This window comes from Dipodomys spectabilis, unplaced genomic scaffold (assembly GCF_019054845.1).
Source record: "Dipodomys spectabilis isolate Male_0828 unplaced genomic scaffold, ASM1905484v1 ptg000042l, whole genome shotgun sequence".
NCBI lineage: Eukaryota > Metazoa > Chordata > Mammalia > Rodentia > Heteromyidae > Dipodomys > Dipodomys spectabilis.
This window is the reverse complement of record NW_024870719.1, coordinates 4,761,558-4,779,002: the sequence shown is the minus strand read 5'-3', so window position 1 is coordinate 4,779,002 and position 17,445 is coordinate 4,761,558. Positions and strand designations below refer to the sequence as shown.

General features: G+C 37.3%; 1 protein-coding gene across 1 annotated transcript in view; it reads right to left on the bottom strand.

Moving 5' to 3' along the window:
• Nucleotides 1-17,445, bottom strand: part of Ttc6 (tetratricopeptide repeat domain 6) — a 166,211-nt gene that overhangs the window by 107,873 nt on the left and 40,893 nt on the right. Inside the window, exons 7-9 of the mRNA XM_042677817.1 lie at nt 16,021-16,233; nt 9,591-9,718; nt 5,038-5,229 (exon numbers count right to left, since the gene is read on the bottom strand). Of these exons, the coding sequence (XP_042533751.1) occupies nt 5,038-5,229; nt 9,591-9,718; nt 16,021-16,233 (533 nt within the window). The remainder of the gene's footprint in view (nt 1-5,037; nt 5,230-9,590; nt 9,719-16,020; nt 16,234-17,445) is intronic.

Here is a 17,445-nt window from a genome sequence, read left to right as displayed (position 1 = left end):
CCTAGGCAACCCTGTTATCCCTCTGACTGTTTCCTCCACCCTGCTAGGACTCTTCCAGAGAGATTCTGCACTACAGCTTACCTGGTCTTCTCCCTAGAACATGTACCTTGCTTCTGAATACCCAGAGGCCTGAGAGGAGATTCACAGGATGGACCCCTCCATTGCTTTTAGGGAAGTCACAAAATGTGTACAGGGAAATTTTTGAGTAACTCACAAACAAAAATGATACTTGGCATGCAATGGACTGTTCCATTTTACACATTTCTTAAGTGTCTATAGAAAAGCATTGAACTGATGTCACAATACACTTTATGGGGGTCTCAACTAATAGTCTGAACAACTCTAACTTGTAGAGAATGTTGCTTTAAAAGCCAGGACAGAGGTCTGAAAGAATTCAGCTATGAAAGATTTTCTTCTGCATGGAGGCTTAAAAATTATGTGCTTTGTTAAAAGCACAGAATGTAGTCTTAACAAAATAATGAGCCTATAGGAAAACATACATACAGTCAGAATTCTTTTTTATCAAATATAATGAGGGAGGGCAAATTGTATTCTTAAGTCATTGCAACTTCATTGTTATATGCAAACAGTGACATCTGGTGGAATGACATTGTTTTACTTTAAAAACTCAGCTTTTACACACTGGAGTTAGAAACACAAATTTCCAAATAAATACACTTTATGGTCTTTCCATTAAAAAAAAAACAAAAATTCACTAACATACTATAATTATTCACTAAAAAACAAAAATTCTATTAAAAAACAAATCCTATTAAAAAACAAAAATTCACTAATATACTATAATTCACTAATATACTATATTTTTTAAATCTAATAGGACCTACTAAAAATACTTTTTGTCAACCCAGTCTACATATATTTTTTAATACATGTAAGGCATACTAATGAGCTGTTTGTTCAAAACGAACATATCAGAAATCTGAGGGAACTCCTGATTATAATTCTCACTCTGCCACCAGCTGCAATTTGGGGTGCATAATTCTAACTCAGTCTAATACATAATACAAAAAATGCAGGGTAGTAGAATGTCAAGCTATCTTATGACTGATATAGGTACTTCTGTGATACACATTACCAGATAGACTTCAAACAGGGCTTAAGTCTGTGGTAAAAGAAGTCTGTGACGGATCACCTTAGGTAGGGTTGCAGCAAGTAATAAGGCTGAGTAAGGAAAAAGGTGAAGCTAGGATTAGCCTGAGAAATGAGGGGCATGGGGACCTGTGCTGTCTTAAGCAAGGATTGAAAAGAGAAGGAGATTGAGTATTCAGAATAAAATAAATGAAGAGGGGGAAAGTAGAAGGATATAATAGAAATTACATTTAGAATCGGAGTGACTGCATCTGAATTATAGCATTTACCAGCTATGTAAATATGGACTGGTTACTCAATCACTACACTGCACTTTCCTCACTTAGAAAATGCAACAATATTATAAACACCGAATTGTTGTTAGTACTTCATTTGATATTTTCCCCACCTTACATGATCAATAGAAGATGTAAGTCCTCAAAGTTATGTTTAGCTTGCAAAGGGCTCATAGAAATTACCCAAGTGCAGTGAAGTGCAGTGGACCTCCATGTATTCTCGGCCATGCAATTTTTCTGTTTTCTTATCAAAATATCTCTATCCTGTTTGGTGGGTTTGGATACAATCTTGCAAATGGAAGAATCACTGAAATAAGTAAAATTGTCAAGTCATGCCTTGCCTCTCCCACACCGTTCAGGATTCTGATGACTGTACTTGTAATGTGCACCTGTACCTCAATTCCACTGCCTAGTCATTTTAATGCTTCCCAAATGAGCAGTCAAGAAATACTAGAGAAATCCATGCCATATTTAATTTGGGTAGCCAAAAATGATCTGTCTTCCTTCACAGATGAACCCTCAAAGCAATCCAGTTACTTAGTTCAATGAAGAGTCGACAAAGGATAAGGCACAAACATAGCATTCAAAGAATTGTATGTAGACTAGCCTTTTGAAAAAGATTTACTATGAGAAACAAAAGTAATTTGGACAGGTCCTGTCTTAGGGTCTCAAAGAAAACTTTTATGTTTTCATGAAACAGGTAGTACAAGTTCAAACAAAATGAAAGATTTGTAGATTTTTCTTGAAACTATAAAATTAAGAAAAGTAGCCGAGTGCGAGTAGTTCACACCTGTAATCTTAGCTACTCAGGAGGCTGAGATGTGAGGAGCACAGTTTGAAGCCAGACTGGGCAGGAAACTCTGTGAGAGTCTTTTTTTTTTTTTGTGAAAATACTGTACAGAGGGGTTACAATTACATGGGCAAGATAATGAGTACATTTCTTATCAAGCATTGCAGCCTCCTCCTTTGTTTCCCCTTCCCATCCCTTCCCATCCTCCCTCCGCCCCCCTCCAATTCTCCCCGCCCCCCCCACCCCTACCTTTAGCCCCTCCCCACACCAAAGTTGTAAAGTTCGTTTTAGACATAATAACTTGTACATCTCATTGTTGCAATGGGTCCACCTGTATCCCTATTTAAACGAGATTTTTATCTCCAATAAACTACTCAAAAAAGCTGGAAGTGGCACTGTGGCTCAAGTAGAGTGCTTACCATGAGCAAAAGGATCTGAGGAACAGCACCTAGGCCCTGAGTTCAAGCCTCAGGACCAGCAAAAAAAAAAGTAATGCAGTATTAGCATGAAAATTGTGATTTTTTTAAACTTTACATCTCAGAAAATGTAAGAACTGATTAACAGACTTGAGAAAGGGGTGCAAAGAAATAATAAATGTAGAGATGAGGTAATGAAAAAGAACCAACATATAGAGAGCTGGTATTCCTGAAAAAATATACCAAATGAATAAAACGCAAACATTATTAAAGAATATAATGAAACATCTTGAACTGAAAAGCTAGTACTATATCAGAAGGCATTTGCTTATGCCAGAAAAAGTTAATTAGAAATCAACCCACCTCCAAATATATGTTAAGAAAATTATTTAATTTAAAAGAAAATTCAAAAATCCTGTACATAAGCCTGGCACCGGTGGCTAATGCCTGTAATCCTCGCTACTCAGGAGGTTGAGATCTAAGGATCGCAGTTCAAAGCCAGCCCTGGTATCTTCAATAAACCACTAGAAAACTGGAAGTGGTGCTGTGTCTCAAGAGGTAGCATGCTAGCCTTGAGCTGAAGAGCTGAGGGATAGTGCCCAGGCCCAGAGTTCAAGCCCCATGAGTGACCAAAAAAAAAAAATCTTGTACATACTTAAAATGAATGGGGATGAAATCAATTACATGAAAATAAGATAAAAACAGTTTATTTCAGATTTTTATTTCTTTACATTATAAGTAATTACTAGAAGCAAAGAAAAATATATACATAAATATTGGTGATTTTTAACAGATTTTAGGATATAGTAAAGAAACAAAAAAGAGGCTGAGATCAGAACAATGGCTCCAATTCAGCCTAAGCAAAAAAGTTCAAAAGACCTAACTCAACAGAGAAACTTAAGGGCATTTTTGTCATCCCAGATAAACCATGAAGAATAAATAGATTATAATCCAGGTTGAAGACCCTATGCAGAATATAAAAGGCTGGAGGCATTGTTCAAATGGTAGAGTAGCTGTCTGAGAACCCAAGTTTAAACCCTAGTACTACCAAATAAATATATATAAATGTATATATACATATATCCTTACAGTTCTTAGTTTTTGTCACAGTTAACCAATTACTATACACAGAATCAGGAAAACACTAAAACTATGTAACCACAAGTAGTAGTATAATCTGGAGTTAACTATTCATTGTACAGAATGAAGCAAAAGCTATCAAATGAAAAGGTTTTAATTTTGTGCTCACAATTACCTTTCTTTAGAACTCCTTATTAGTGTAGGAAAATTATACATTTCTCCAAATTTGTAAGCTCAGCAGACAGATATATTTTGAAAAGGTTAAGCTATGTTTAGCAAGGTAATCCTCGTGAGAGGGATGCTAGCAAATTAAATATTCAGTACTTAAATTAACTTCTTATTTGGTACTTAAGAACAAATTGCTAAGAATTATCATTATCAAATAGACCATTTATTGACTCTCTCTTGGAAAAAGAAAGTGAGATCTATTTGAAGAAAAAAAAATTTGAATTGGAAAGAAACCAGCATTTTCCCTACTTTACATGATCAATAGAAGGTGTAAGTCCTCAAAATTATGCTTAGCTTGCAAAGTGCTAATAGAAATTACTCAGAACTGTATAGTCTCAGGGGCTAGGGTTGTAGTTCATTTGTAGAACACTTGTCTAGTATGCATGAGGCCCTGGGTTCAAAATTCACAGCACTACAAAAACATGTAGAATCTTGTACTTTTTACTCCCAATTTTAAGCTTTTAGGGGAAATCCTAAAGACTATTTTCCTGAACTACTATTTTTTATGAGACATCCTGAAATAGTTTTGAAATTTCCAAAAAATGGTTCCCATGTTTATCAAAAAGTTATCAAACAATGACTTGATGAATTAAAATAAGACTTTGCCAGTGCCAGTCTCACACCTAGAATGCTAGTAACTCAAGAGGCTGAGATCTAAGGATCATGATTCAAATCCAGCATGAGCAGACAAATTCAAGAGACTCATATCTCCTTAACAAGCATAAAACTGAACTAGAGGTATGGCTCAAGTAGTAGAGCTATGAGGGAAAACACTGATACAAAAAAAAGTTGGACTTCAGATGCATAAAATTATAACTGACCCTTGAATCTTCAAAATATATTTTGTCTGAATAAAAATTGGTTTGAGTTCTGCCTTTTAGGAATTCAAATAAAAGCTTAATGTTATTACTGAACACCAGGAAATCGGGCCATTATTTTTAACAGAATTTAACAGAACGCTCCAATTTTTACTAAAAATCATGTTTGAGGAAATGGGTTCAAAGCATCCCATGACAAGTATAGGTCAGTCATTACAATGCTTTAAGGGCAAGAAAAACTGACCTTTTAAAATACTGTTAAAATTTAATATTGAAAAGTTTTATTTAGATTAATATTTAATATTTTAAGATTCTCTTACCTCTCTCTTTGCTCATCTGTAAACTGATCACCTAAGAAAGATGGCCCAAGTGTGCGGAGCATATTCCTGTGACTCATCTTGTCAGAAGTGTAGAGCACACGAGAAGCCAGGTACAGCTCAACTGGCAGCTCCTGGGCCGGGATGGTCTTGCAAAGATCATGAATGTGAGGAGGGATGAAGCCCGGTAGCATTCTGGAGGAAAAGAAAGCAAGTGAGCTTTATTCATTACTGGGTAGAATCTAGATATGAAGTACACTTACAGTGACTGTTCAATTCAAGCTCCAGGTAAGACACCTACAAGTAGGAGGACAGATACAGAACTAGTCATCCAACTGCCTGCTGAAAATCTCAACCCACATGGCTTTCTAAAGCAAACTCACTACTATCCCACTGCAAGCCTCTTCTGTCTTGAATTCTATGGTTCAGTCCAAGAACACCATGTCCAGCCATGGTGGATTCCTCTGCTCAAACAGTAATGTCCCTGAATATATATCTACCATCTGCCAATGGCATACCATGTCCTGCTACATTGACATGATAGGTTCCATCCACTTCTCTGAAACTTGTGTCTCCCCTGCCTTTTAAAGTAGGAAGCAAGTTGACTCATGCCTATAATCCTAGCTATTCAGGAGGCTGAGATCTGATGATCACAGTTCGAAGCCAGCCTGGGAATGGAAGTCTATGAGCCTTTTATCTTCAATTAAGCACAAAAATAAAGAAAGAAAAGAAAAAGAAAAATTGAAAGTGGAGCTGTGGTTCAAGTGGTAGAGCATTAGCCTTGATCAGAAGACCTAGGTACAGTGCCCAGGTCCTAAGTTCAAGCCCCAGGATGAGTGAGCGTGCACTAGCGCACACACACACGCAAACACACACACACAAACACACACACAAGAAGTCATGATGATCTGCTTTTGCCATCCAATCGGCAAATACTTATTGAGTGCCTGCTATGTGCTAGCCTTCTGTAGTTGTTTCTTTACCTACATTCTTTCTGACGCCCAAAATGAATCTGTATTGGAGGCATTACTGTTTTTACTTTGGAACAGGATTGTTTGGGATAGGTGAAAAAAAAATCAGTGTGAAGCTATTGAGATCTAAGTGCAATGTTGCTGTCCATAAACCAAATTTCTTTCCTACAAATGCCTACTGAGGACTCCTGAGTGGGAGTGGCTTTACCCAGTACTACTCCATCCCTATGTCTGTACTCTGCAGTAGCCAAATCACTTTTGTCATTTTTGCATCTATCCTCCCTTATTTTAACCATTGTCTCTTTTCAGGCATTTTCCTACTTTCATGTACTCCTTTTTACCCTTTGTCTAATGGGTCGTTGGTCTGTCCATGTATCTGGGCTACTTCAGATAGGAAGTATTATCAAAACTACAGAGTTTGGAATTGGCAGTGCCTGACTCCAAACCTCAGTTCTAATGCCTTAAATCTGTAATACTGGTTTCTTTGAAAGTCTTTAGAAAAATTGGAAAATTCCTAGCTCTTGCCTTTAGAAGAATTGATTTTTAAACACAGTATATCATTCTTGATCTGTTGAGGTCATCTCTCCAGTAATGCTTTATTTTTAATACATTTTTATTGTAAAAATACTGTACAGAGGAGTTACAGTTACATGAGCAAGGTAACGAGTACATTCCCTATACATTGTTATCACTAATTGCACTGCACGGCTCCTAACCTAGTGCTGGGCACACTGTGTACATGATTTGACCACATACATCAAGTGATCTCTGACTTTTCCAAAATAGCAGAGGACCCAATATGAAGTTTGCAAACATAAATGGGAAGAAAAGAAGTAAATCTAAAGCGAGTACAAGTGCATAAGGCAGAGGCCTAACCGAGGGAGGGAAGGGTGTATCTAGAATAGCATTTCAAGCACTAGTGTGTGTGTGTGTGTGTGTGTGTGTGTGTGTGTGTGTGTGTGTGTGTGTGTGTGTGCAGGTTCTGGGACTTGAGCTCAAAGCCTGGGCACTGTCCTTGACCTTCTTTTGCTCAAGCTAGCACTGTACTACTGGAGCCACAGCGCCACTTGCAGCTTTTTCTGAGTAGTTTATTGGAGGGAAGAGTCTCAAGGACTTTTCTGCCAGGCTGGCTTCAAACTGTGATCCTCAGTTCTCAGCCTCCTGAGTAGCTAGGATTATATGTGTGAGCTAAGATTCTAATCGGCACCTGGCTTCTGAGTTCCTAAAAAAAAAAAAAAAAAAAAAAAAGCTTAGACGAAAGAGAGAGAGAAATAGAAGAAGGAAGGAAAGGAGGGAGGGAGAAAGAAAGAGAGAAAACAACAAGGTGAGCCCCCATGTCAAGCTCATTTATATCATCATTCTGTCCCAGACAGGTCCTGGCTAGTGGAATGTGCTTGAGATTACATTACTGACTTTTCTTTTCTTTAAAAAAGCATTGCAACAAGTCTGAATTCCTATGATCCCATTATAGTCTAACAACATAAATTAGTAAAAGAATCTCCCTTGGTTATTGAGCTAAATAACCATATCCTGCCACCAAGAGTTTGATTCCCAAGAATACTATTCAAGAGAAAATCACCAGAGAAAAGTTAACAATTGATTGAAGGAAAAAGGAGCTATGAAATAAAGATTTTCAGGAACATTTTCCCAAAATTCTCTTTTCTTATTCAAACATCAGAGTTTTTCTTCCTTTGCATTTCCTTCTTTTTTCTGTAATGGAAATTTCTAATTTCAGTTTCAATGAATTAAAATAACATTACATATATCAATTAGATCTAGAAATATTTTGGGCATGCTCAAGAAAGGTTATGTGTTTTTACAGCACAATCTCCTTAAGCAGGACTATTTGTCATTCTTTGAAATGCTGACATAAAAAAGAAAAGACCCTTGCTCTGTGTGTGGCCATACTACTTTGCTTAATGCACTAAATGCAAGGAGTTTTAGGGGAGGTTAAAATCAAGAAGTTTCTGCTTCATTGATAATCTGACAGTAACTATTTATTGAAAGTAAAGTACTTGTTGTCTGCTGTGACTGTTTGTTTTAATACATAATCTTGCTAACTAAATGAGCTCAAAGCAATGCAGATAAGCAGTGGCATGTACAGGGTCACTTAAATGCCAATTCCTCTGTTTCATCGACTTTGGAATTCTTTTCCCATGAGTCTATTCTCAGCCACTAAATAGTGAGTAACATCCATTTACAAAGTTTAGGCTGGCCATAAAAACAGCTGTCTTCCATGTTCAACATGCCTTTCAGTGCCCCAAGCAACAACAAAAGCTAATAATTAAAGCTTCTTTAAAGCCCCATAAACACTTAAATGAAGAATAATCTAGAATAAACCAACCCATAAAGCCCTACTAGTGAAACAAGGAGAAAACTAGAGTTTCAACAAGGTGAATGGTAAAAGGTAAACCATCCTATGATATCTTTATACACTGTTGTCCAAAATTGTGCATTCTTGTGTAATAAGAAACCCCATTAAAACACAAGAGGAGAGAGAGAGAAAGCTATCTAAATTACTAGCATGAGTAGCCTAGAAACATTTAGTGTTGGGTTGTCTTGTACTTTATCATAACAAAATGAACCAATACGAGAAAGCAGTTAATCCAAATCAACTACTGAAGTGACCAAAATATGGAATCTAAAATGTTAACTTTTCATTTCCTATAGTCCCACAAAAAGCTATTTTGAGTCCCATTGTTACATTGATAATGTATATTGGTAAAAGCATTAACTGGTATATATAATGGAATTCTATTCCTCCATTGGAAAGAATGACATCGCCCCATTTGTTAGGAAATGGAAAGACTTGGAAAAAAAAAATCTATTGAATGAAGTAAGCCATGCCCAATGAAACACAGGTCCCATGGTTTCCCTAATTTGCAATAACTAGTATAAGTCGAGGACAAGCAGAAAAGGTCAAAAGCTATATACATATGACCATATAAGATGACGTTACATGAAATAAACCCCAAGATAGGGACACAACTTGTTTTTTTTCTTTCTTGCTATTGTTTTTAATGTATCTAAAATGTACTGTGTGATTTTTTTTTGTTTCTCTTATATGTTCTTCCCCCTCGGTATAATCCCTGTTTTCACTGCATTTGATGTTGGTACCCTACATCTTGTATATACATTTTTCTAATTTGTAGGGGAAGGGAAATAACAAAATGCTGAAACAAGGATACAGGTTGGCCCATTGTAACAATGAGATGTACAAGACACTATGTAGAAAATGAACTTTACAACTTGGCAGGGGAGGGGGGAGGGAAGTGATGGTAGGGAAAAAACAAAAGAGGGAATAACAATGCTGGATAGGAAATGTACTCATTACCTTACTCATGTAACTGTATTTTTACAATAAAAACATTTTTTAAAAACTGTAATAGAGGAAAGCTTGCAGTAAAGCCTATATCCTAACTCTAAAACCTGTTACCAACTTTGTCTCTAGAAATTTAAACTCAGGTATCATATAGGAATTACTAACACACTGGATTTTCCTTTTCTAAAATATGCATTTTCATGAATCAAGCTACTGAATGACTGCCCTTCAAATGGTAAAATTTGTCAATTTAATAAAGTTACTTTTTAGTTCGTCTGTAATGGCGCCATCTGGATTTTAAAGCCTTTCTTGATGTTGGAATTCCGAATTTCACTTTCCGTATTGATTTAATTTCTTCTCCTTTGATTTGCAAGAATTCTGATGAGTCTACCTTAACAAAACAGAAAATAAGCTGTTAAGGGAAGTTATAATGCTTGGAGATCATTCACTCATACTCTTAAGTTCTTTGTTTCTATGTTCACTTTACAATAATATAAATCCAAAAGTAAGCTATTTCCCTCGAAGTCCATTCCTAAATTTTATGTATAAAACTTCTTGGAAATAAAAAATATTAGTAAATATTTTGTTTACAATAATTTTCATTTATTACTGTGAATATTTTAGCCTCCAAAAACAATACCTCTTTTCCTTGCTTGTTTTCCCCAAGTGCTAGGGATTAAACCAAGAGTCTCATACCTGCTAAACAAACTCTACCACTGAGCTACATTCCAGCTACTCTGCCTTATTTTTTTTTCTTTTGTAACTGTCTTTCCTTTTTTTTCTACCTACACTACACCAAGATATTTTTAATAGAATTTGTCATTAGTTTCTTAAAGTTGGGCAGTCTTTGATTATAAACACAAGCCAAAAGAAACTTTGGTGCTTTCTATTACTATTTTGAGTAAAATTATTAATTTGTATTTCAGTTGTACTGCTTTCTTTTCCTACAGCTTGGCTAAAACTAAATATACTCTGTCTCATAAATAATAGAACCTTCAATAATTACAAGTATTGGGAGTATTGTTTTCCTAGATTTCCTACAATTTATGGTAATCATTCCTACAAGTTATGGTAATCATTCTTGTAAAAAAAAATTTCCTCCTTGGGTTGCTCTGTATTTTTTAAACTAACTTTCAGGAAGAAAGCAGGGAGATCCTCCCTGACAGGGGTTCGGGGTAGAGAGAAATGGTTAAACAGTAGGAAAGGAGCCAGATAAACAGCTCTTATAAATAAGATGCAAGATTTGGCCTTGTTTTGCTTTAAAAAAAAAAAAAAAAAAGATGAATGATCTATCACAATAGCCCACTATAATAAGGAATGATGAAAGTTCCAGATGCACACAGAATTCTATCTTACCCGCCAGTTAATTTCTGAATTTCCTCTATAGTACCTCCACCTCCAGTCATCAACTGGCTTAAACACTGTCTAGTATGGAAAGGTCAGTACACACAGTTTGCCATGTTCTCTTTGAAGCTCTTTCAGTTGCTAGCATTGTTTGTGTCTTTATTACTGAACCTAATCACTTCCTCCCACCAGTCCTAATTCAAACCTTAGAAACCATACAGGCACAACCTAACTCTATTCTATAGTCAAATCAATACTTGAATGTATTGATTCAATACATTCTGGGCTTCCTTCCCCCTCTCCCCCCCTCCCCCCCCCCAGAGAAAACATCCCTATCCCTTCAACTCTACTTGATATGGCATTGTTTTGAAGTACCAAGCTTTATCATCTTCAATGTTCTCTTTCAAATATTCTCTAACTTGTCAGTTTTTCCTGATGTTGGACATTCAGATCTGAACACAGTATTTGAGGTGTGATATGATTAGATCATCCAGTAAAAAGATGATTCTCATGCCATCTATCCACCAGTTGTATTCCTAGCAAAAATGACATTACTGATTAAAACCCTGAAGTCTTTCACCACTGCTACTGTTGAGCGCTATCATCCTATTTCATTTATGGACTCAAAGACAGAACCTTGCATGTATTTATCCCAGTTAAGGTTCTTCAGAGGTTTGACCAAACAAATTTTCTTGGTCTTAGTTTGGGTGTTACCTAAAAATCCAGTAAGTAGTTCCTCCATATTTTAATCCAAGTTATGGAAACGTAAGTGGAAATAGGACACAGTCCTATGGCATTCTACTAGGTACTGTCATGCACCAATTATATATGAGATAGTGCTTGGCAAGTGCACTATTTCATCATTTCTATCATTTGCATTCTGTCTCATATGCTAATTAGAAATCCATCCAGCAATTCACCTAACTGCTACCCCATCTAATAACTTTGAGGAGGCTTTCATAAATAGATTGCTCCTGGGAAAAAACAAGAAAAGAGGTGACATTGTTCAAAAGGAATGTACTCATGCCGGGCGCTTGGTGGCTCACGCCTGTAATCCTAGCTACTCAGGAGGCTGAGATCAGAGGATCACGGTTCAAAGCCAGCCCGCGCAGGAAAGTCCGTGAAACTCATATCTCCAATAAACCACCAGAAAACCGGAAGTGGCGCTGTAGCTCAAGTGGTAGAGCGCCTGCCTTGAGCTGAAGAGCTGAGGGACAGTGCCCAGGCCCAGAGTTCAAGACCCATGACCACCAAAAAAAAAAAGAAAAGAAAAGAAATGTACTCATTACCTGACTTGTGTAACTGTAACCTCTCAGTATCTCACCTTCACAATAAAAATTTTTTTAAATTAAAAATACCAGATAAGGAAAAAATAGATTGCTTTAGTTCAGAGGATAATAGCAATCACTAATATCTATTGAGTTTTCTGTGTTCTAGGAACATACACTTCTCACAACAGCATGAAGACATTGGCACTGTCATTCTTCTCATGAAAACAACATACACATACAAGCAGTAATCTAAGGTCACACCACTTTTAAAGGAGAGAGACATAATTCTGTCCCTGGAAATGTGGCTCCAGAGCCTGTGACCTTCCCAGGAGTCTCTTATGTCGAACACACATGTGACACTCTTCTGATATTGGGTCTAGAAATTCCAGAAGAAACAAGGTTAGTCTTCCATGGTTTGCTCTTAGGGAATGTTTGCTCCAAGTGATTACCCTTCCCATTTTGGATAAGAATTCAAGCACAAATCATTTAATAAGTTCTTTCATCATCATGTAGTTTTGTCAAAGAACGCACATCAGTTGCAGAAATCAAAACCTTTACCCTAAAAAAAGGAAAGTCAGATTTTCAATGACAGGTTGGCCTCCCACCTTCTAGCACTTTGAGAAGCAAAGCTACTGCTGAACCTGGCAGGAGAAAATTACCTCTCCAAGCCTATTGGTTCTATGTTAACTCAACATCTTTCATAAATCTTGGGATTGAAGGGCTTTTTTAAATCAACTTTTCTTCTCTTCTTTCTAAACTATAGATCACTTTCCTTGCCAGATTTAACAAGTGAAGTGTGTGTTTTCAGCTTCCTTTTCTGTCATATATTCTGTTCACTTCAGACCACAACCTTTTTCCAAAAATAAATTAAGGCTGCTTTGTCATTTGCTGTCATTGCAGTCTTCATCCCTAATGATAGGCTGTCATTCTCCACCCCCCCCCCCCACACACACACACTTCATTGCAAAAATAACATGAAAATCACCATTTTGTATTCTTCACATTATTCACAGGCCTCAACCAACTTCTTATCTCAGCCTTCTTGGTATAAAATTTTACAGGCACAGTCAACATTTGTGTTTATTTCTGGCTATGTATTTTTCTTTCATCATTTGCATCTTTGTAAGACTCGATCAAGTCAGTCACTCATAGTTGTTTGGTAAGAATTTGGGGGATTTGGAGCTTCCTACACTTATAAATTGTCTTCTTCCACTTAGAATTCCAGATCACATGATCAAACCTCTTTTTACAGACATTTTCCTTTATAAAACTCTCATCAATCTTTTTACTGGCCATTTGTTTCTTCATGAAGTCACTATTATTGGCAGTGACTTAGACCAGAGTACTAATGAGCTTCTAAGAATAGAAAGAAATGACTAACAGAATAGGATTGTCCACGTTCTCTACTTTTTGCTGAAGGAGGCCTTCCAGCATGTATCTAAGCAGCTAAAGGCCTTCATTACCCCTTTATAATAATACCTCATTGTTAGATCTATGTATTGACTACATCCAAAACTCTTATTCGCCCCCACCGCAACACCTGTCCTGGTCACTCCTGTACCAGAGATGCTGGGGCTAATCTTATTGCCCACACACATGGTTAAAGTTCATGGGTAATACTTGCTCTTGAGATGTTCACACAAGTGAACATAAGATTCTTGGTAACAACTTGTTGGAATGAATCATAGAAATACTTTAGTGTTTTCATGGCATTTCTGACATCCTCTCTAACATATCTCCACAACCTCTCTCCCCCCCTCCTCTTCCATCTCCCCTCTCTCTCTTTTCTCCTCTCTCTCTCTCTTCTAAGCTCTTTCTTCTTTCTCTTCTCCCCTCTCTCCTCTCCCCCCCCCCTCTCTCTCTCCTAGGATTCCTTTATAGCCCGCGCAGGTATACACCATCATACTTAACTCAAGCCTGTTCTTATACTTAACTAGACATTTGTTATTTACTATTATGAATGGGCAGTATGGCAACATGGCTAAACTGAAATTTCAGTCTTAGAATACCTCTGTCAGACTTGCCTCTACAAGTTAGATATCTTCTCATGATTTAGCTATTATTTTCAATTACAAAATGGGGTAATAATAAGGATGTTATTAGGAAAAATATGACAAAATACATAAAACATTTATCAAAGTCACTGGATGGTAAGCACTCAATTCTAGTTACCTTAGGAAAGGACTGTGTCTTTTAACTAGGAACAAGTAATTTTGCACAGTCTCTTTTCAAATATTTAATAGAAGTTATCATAAGCCAAATAGCATTACTGGACTTTTCTAGGATAGATTTAAATTCCTGACAGGTCATGGTGTTGAAGAATATCTATTTCATCCTTTGACATACTGAGTAGCTTACCAATTTGCCAGTTATGCTTTCATTTATTCCCAAAATCACAATGTTTACGCAGAATACATGAAGATCCTACCTCTGTGCCCCATAGCCTAACACTTTTCATCAAGATGCTATCACCTCTAGATGCCAAGAGAGCATCAGTCTAAACACAGGAATCCCCTGGGGAAGTTCACTTAGCCTTGGCTGGCTTCACTTCATACGCAAAGTCCTGCTTCAGACAGACAGCAGGACTGCTGATGGGAGTTGGTCACGATCATAGAATAAGACATTTCTCATTGAGAGCAATGGTGAGTTTTCTCTGGTAAATCCTTACTTGTAAGTCTCCCTTATTACCTACTTTTCCCCAGAAGCTCGGTAAGCTAGTGTTATACAGGATGAACCTAAGAGTGTACAGCTTGAAAACTGAAGAAAAACCAAAAGACACTAATCCAGAATAAGGTCACTAGGACACAGACCAGGGAAGAGAGAAACTGAAAGATTAGTAATATTTGAGAATAATCTAAGCTTCTGGAGACTGATTATATGTGAAAGGCTAGGGAAGTGATAGGTCACAGACAAAGCCCAGGTTTTAGACTCCAGAATTCCCAGAATTCCAGGGCTGGGAAGGTGGCTCAGTGGTAAAGTACTTGCCTTGCATGCATGAGGCCCTGGGTTCGATTCCTCAGCACCACATAAGCAGGAAAAAAAAAGCCGGAAGTGGCGCTGTGGCTCAAGTGATAGAGCGCTAGCCTTGAGCTGAAGAGCTGAGGGACAGCACCCAGGCCCAGAGTTCAGGTCCCATGATGGACCAAAAAAAAAAAAAAAAAAAGTTGTATAACTAATAATGTCCAGTTGACCTGGATAAAGAACATCAGGAACAAAACCACAGGGATCCAGGAAAGGGGTGCTCAGGAAGCTCTCACCCAGAAGTTAGTCATACAGAGGATGGTCTCTGGTGATAACTAAGATGATATGCTGGGAAAAGAGCCTTTTCAAAATACCACTAATACTTAATTTTAAAATAAGTTTATGGCCGGGGCGGTGGCTCACACCTGTAATCCTACCTACTCAAGAGACTGAGAGGTGAAGGTCATGCTTCTATACCAGTCCTGACAGGAAAGTCCAAGAGACTCTTATCCTCAATTAACCAGCAGGAAACTACAAGTTGGGCTGTGGCTCCAACAGCACCCAGGCTCTGAGTTCAAGCCCCATGACCAACTAAATAAATAAATAAATATTTTTAAAAATAAAATAAGTTTGTATATTTAAGCCAAAATATCACTGACTCGAAGTAATAACAGATAATAATAGAGCAATGGGTAAGTATGGTAAAAAAAAATTATAAAAATGATACATAAATGAAATGAATCTGGGAAACCTTTAAGCAAGAGGAAGAGACTCATCAGGATAAATGTTAAGTGGGGCAAAGACATTATTCCAAGTGTGATCCCTGTACTGTATGTAGTTCCTGATTCCTTTGAAATGTCAGGTTCTAACAAGAACCAAGATCCCTTCTTTTCTCAAAAAAAAAAAAATCTAAATTTCCAGTTGGAATTAATTAGGATTAGTAATAGGCACTCTCAACAAATATATGCTCTTTTACTAACTGGAAAATTTGTACTTCCCAGGTTCCTTTTGACAGTGAACTCAGTCTCCGTACCTTCCACTTTGCCTGGACCATTTTCTCCAACATAAATTAGGTTTGAGGATTGAATATGTGCATTGTCGTTGTTGTCATTGTTACCTTTAAAGATGTTTTCTTGCTTGTTTTTAAATCAACTGTAGGCTGTATCTCTTCTAATGGTCTCCCTGATTCTTCCTCTGGATGAGTTTTCAATACTGCCTGAGATTTAAATTCGGTGCTTTCTGTGTCCATGGCTGTCCAATCTAAAATATCTTCCTGTTCAATCTGGAAAATACTTGACACCGCATCGGTAAGCTCATCACCCATACCGTGCTGGAAAAAGTAAACAAACAACCATGTTCTTCTTATTAATCCTTCCAAAGCCTTCAGTTACACAAGGTCTGTCTGTTTCAACAAAATCAAAACAAAACAATGCAGATTTGAAACTGAACCAGGGTGATAAATTTCTGATACAGATTTTGATCAATGCAGATTGACTTTTAAACGTTAAGGTTCGGGAATTATTTTCCTCTGCCTCAGAAAAATATACCTAGTCTACAGTTGTAAATGCACAAAACCTGTAAGAAGAGAACAAGACTCGGGTCTTACCCAGACACCAGCAAACACTCACAGAGTGAAGCTAGTATATAGTCCACACAAAGCACCACTGGACAGTTTATTTCATTATCCAAGTTGGCACTTTGTCAGTCTTGGGCACACTAACTAGTGGAGACCTGCTCAATCCTGATAAATGGGATTTCAGCTAAGGAGCTGTTCTTCCCAGAAATCTGACTTCAGTTCTCAGGGAAATGCTGAACAGGCTACAGAAGGGCAGTAGTCACCACAGATCTATCCCACACCCAGGTAAAAATTTCTCTTGAAATGTCTATGCCTACTAGGCTAAGGAAAACGTCCCACTAGCCTAGTACCTCTCGCTTCCCAGCTTCTCAGTAAGCAGAGATAGGAGGAACCTTAGTTCTACATCAGCTCGGGGCAGTTGGGGATGGAGCAATCCCTTGTCAATAGAGAAAGCCAAGCATAGTGGCATGCACCTGGCATCCCAGCTACTGCAGGAAGTGTAAATAAGAAGAGCATTTTCTGGACAAAAAGTTAAAGTCTGTTTCAAAAATAACCAGAACACAGAAGCGCTGGAAGTATGGCTCAGACAGTAGAACCTCTGCCTCACAAGTCAAAAGCCTTGAGTTCAAATCACAAAAAATTAATGAATGAATGAATGAAGGTGTCTTAGTGACTTGTAATAGGATCTCAACAACTCCTAAGGAAAGTATTTTTATGGCAATGTTTGGGTATTCATTTCAAATCAAGACTATTTGGAATTACAAATCACTACAAGTTAGAATTCATTGCCTCAATGTGGTAAATGAAAAGATTAGTCTGGTTTACCTAAAAGTCTGAATTATATAGGATGACTAAGATGCAATATATCATTTTTGTCTCTGATAAACTCATTTGCTAATAAGTAAAATAAAATGAGGGGAAGGGTGTCTAAAAAAGAAATGTCCTCAGAACAAAACAAAAAAAGAA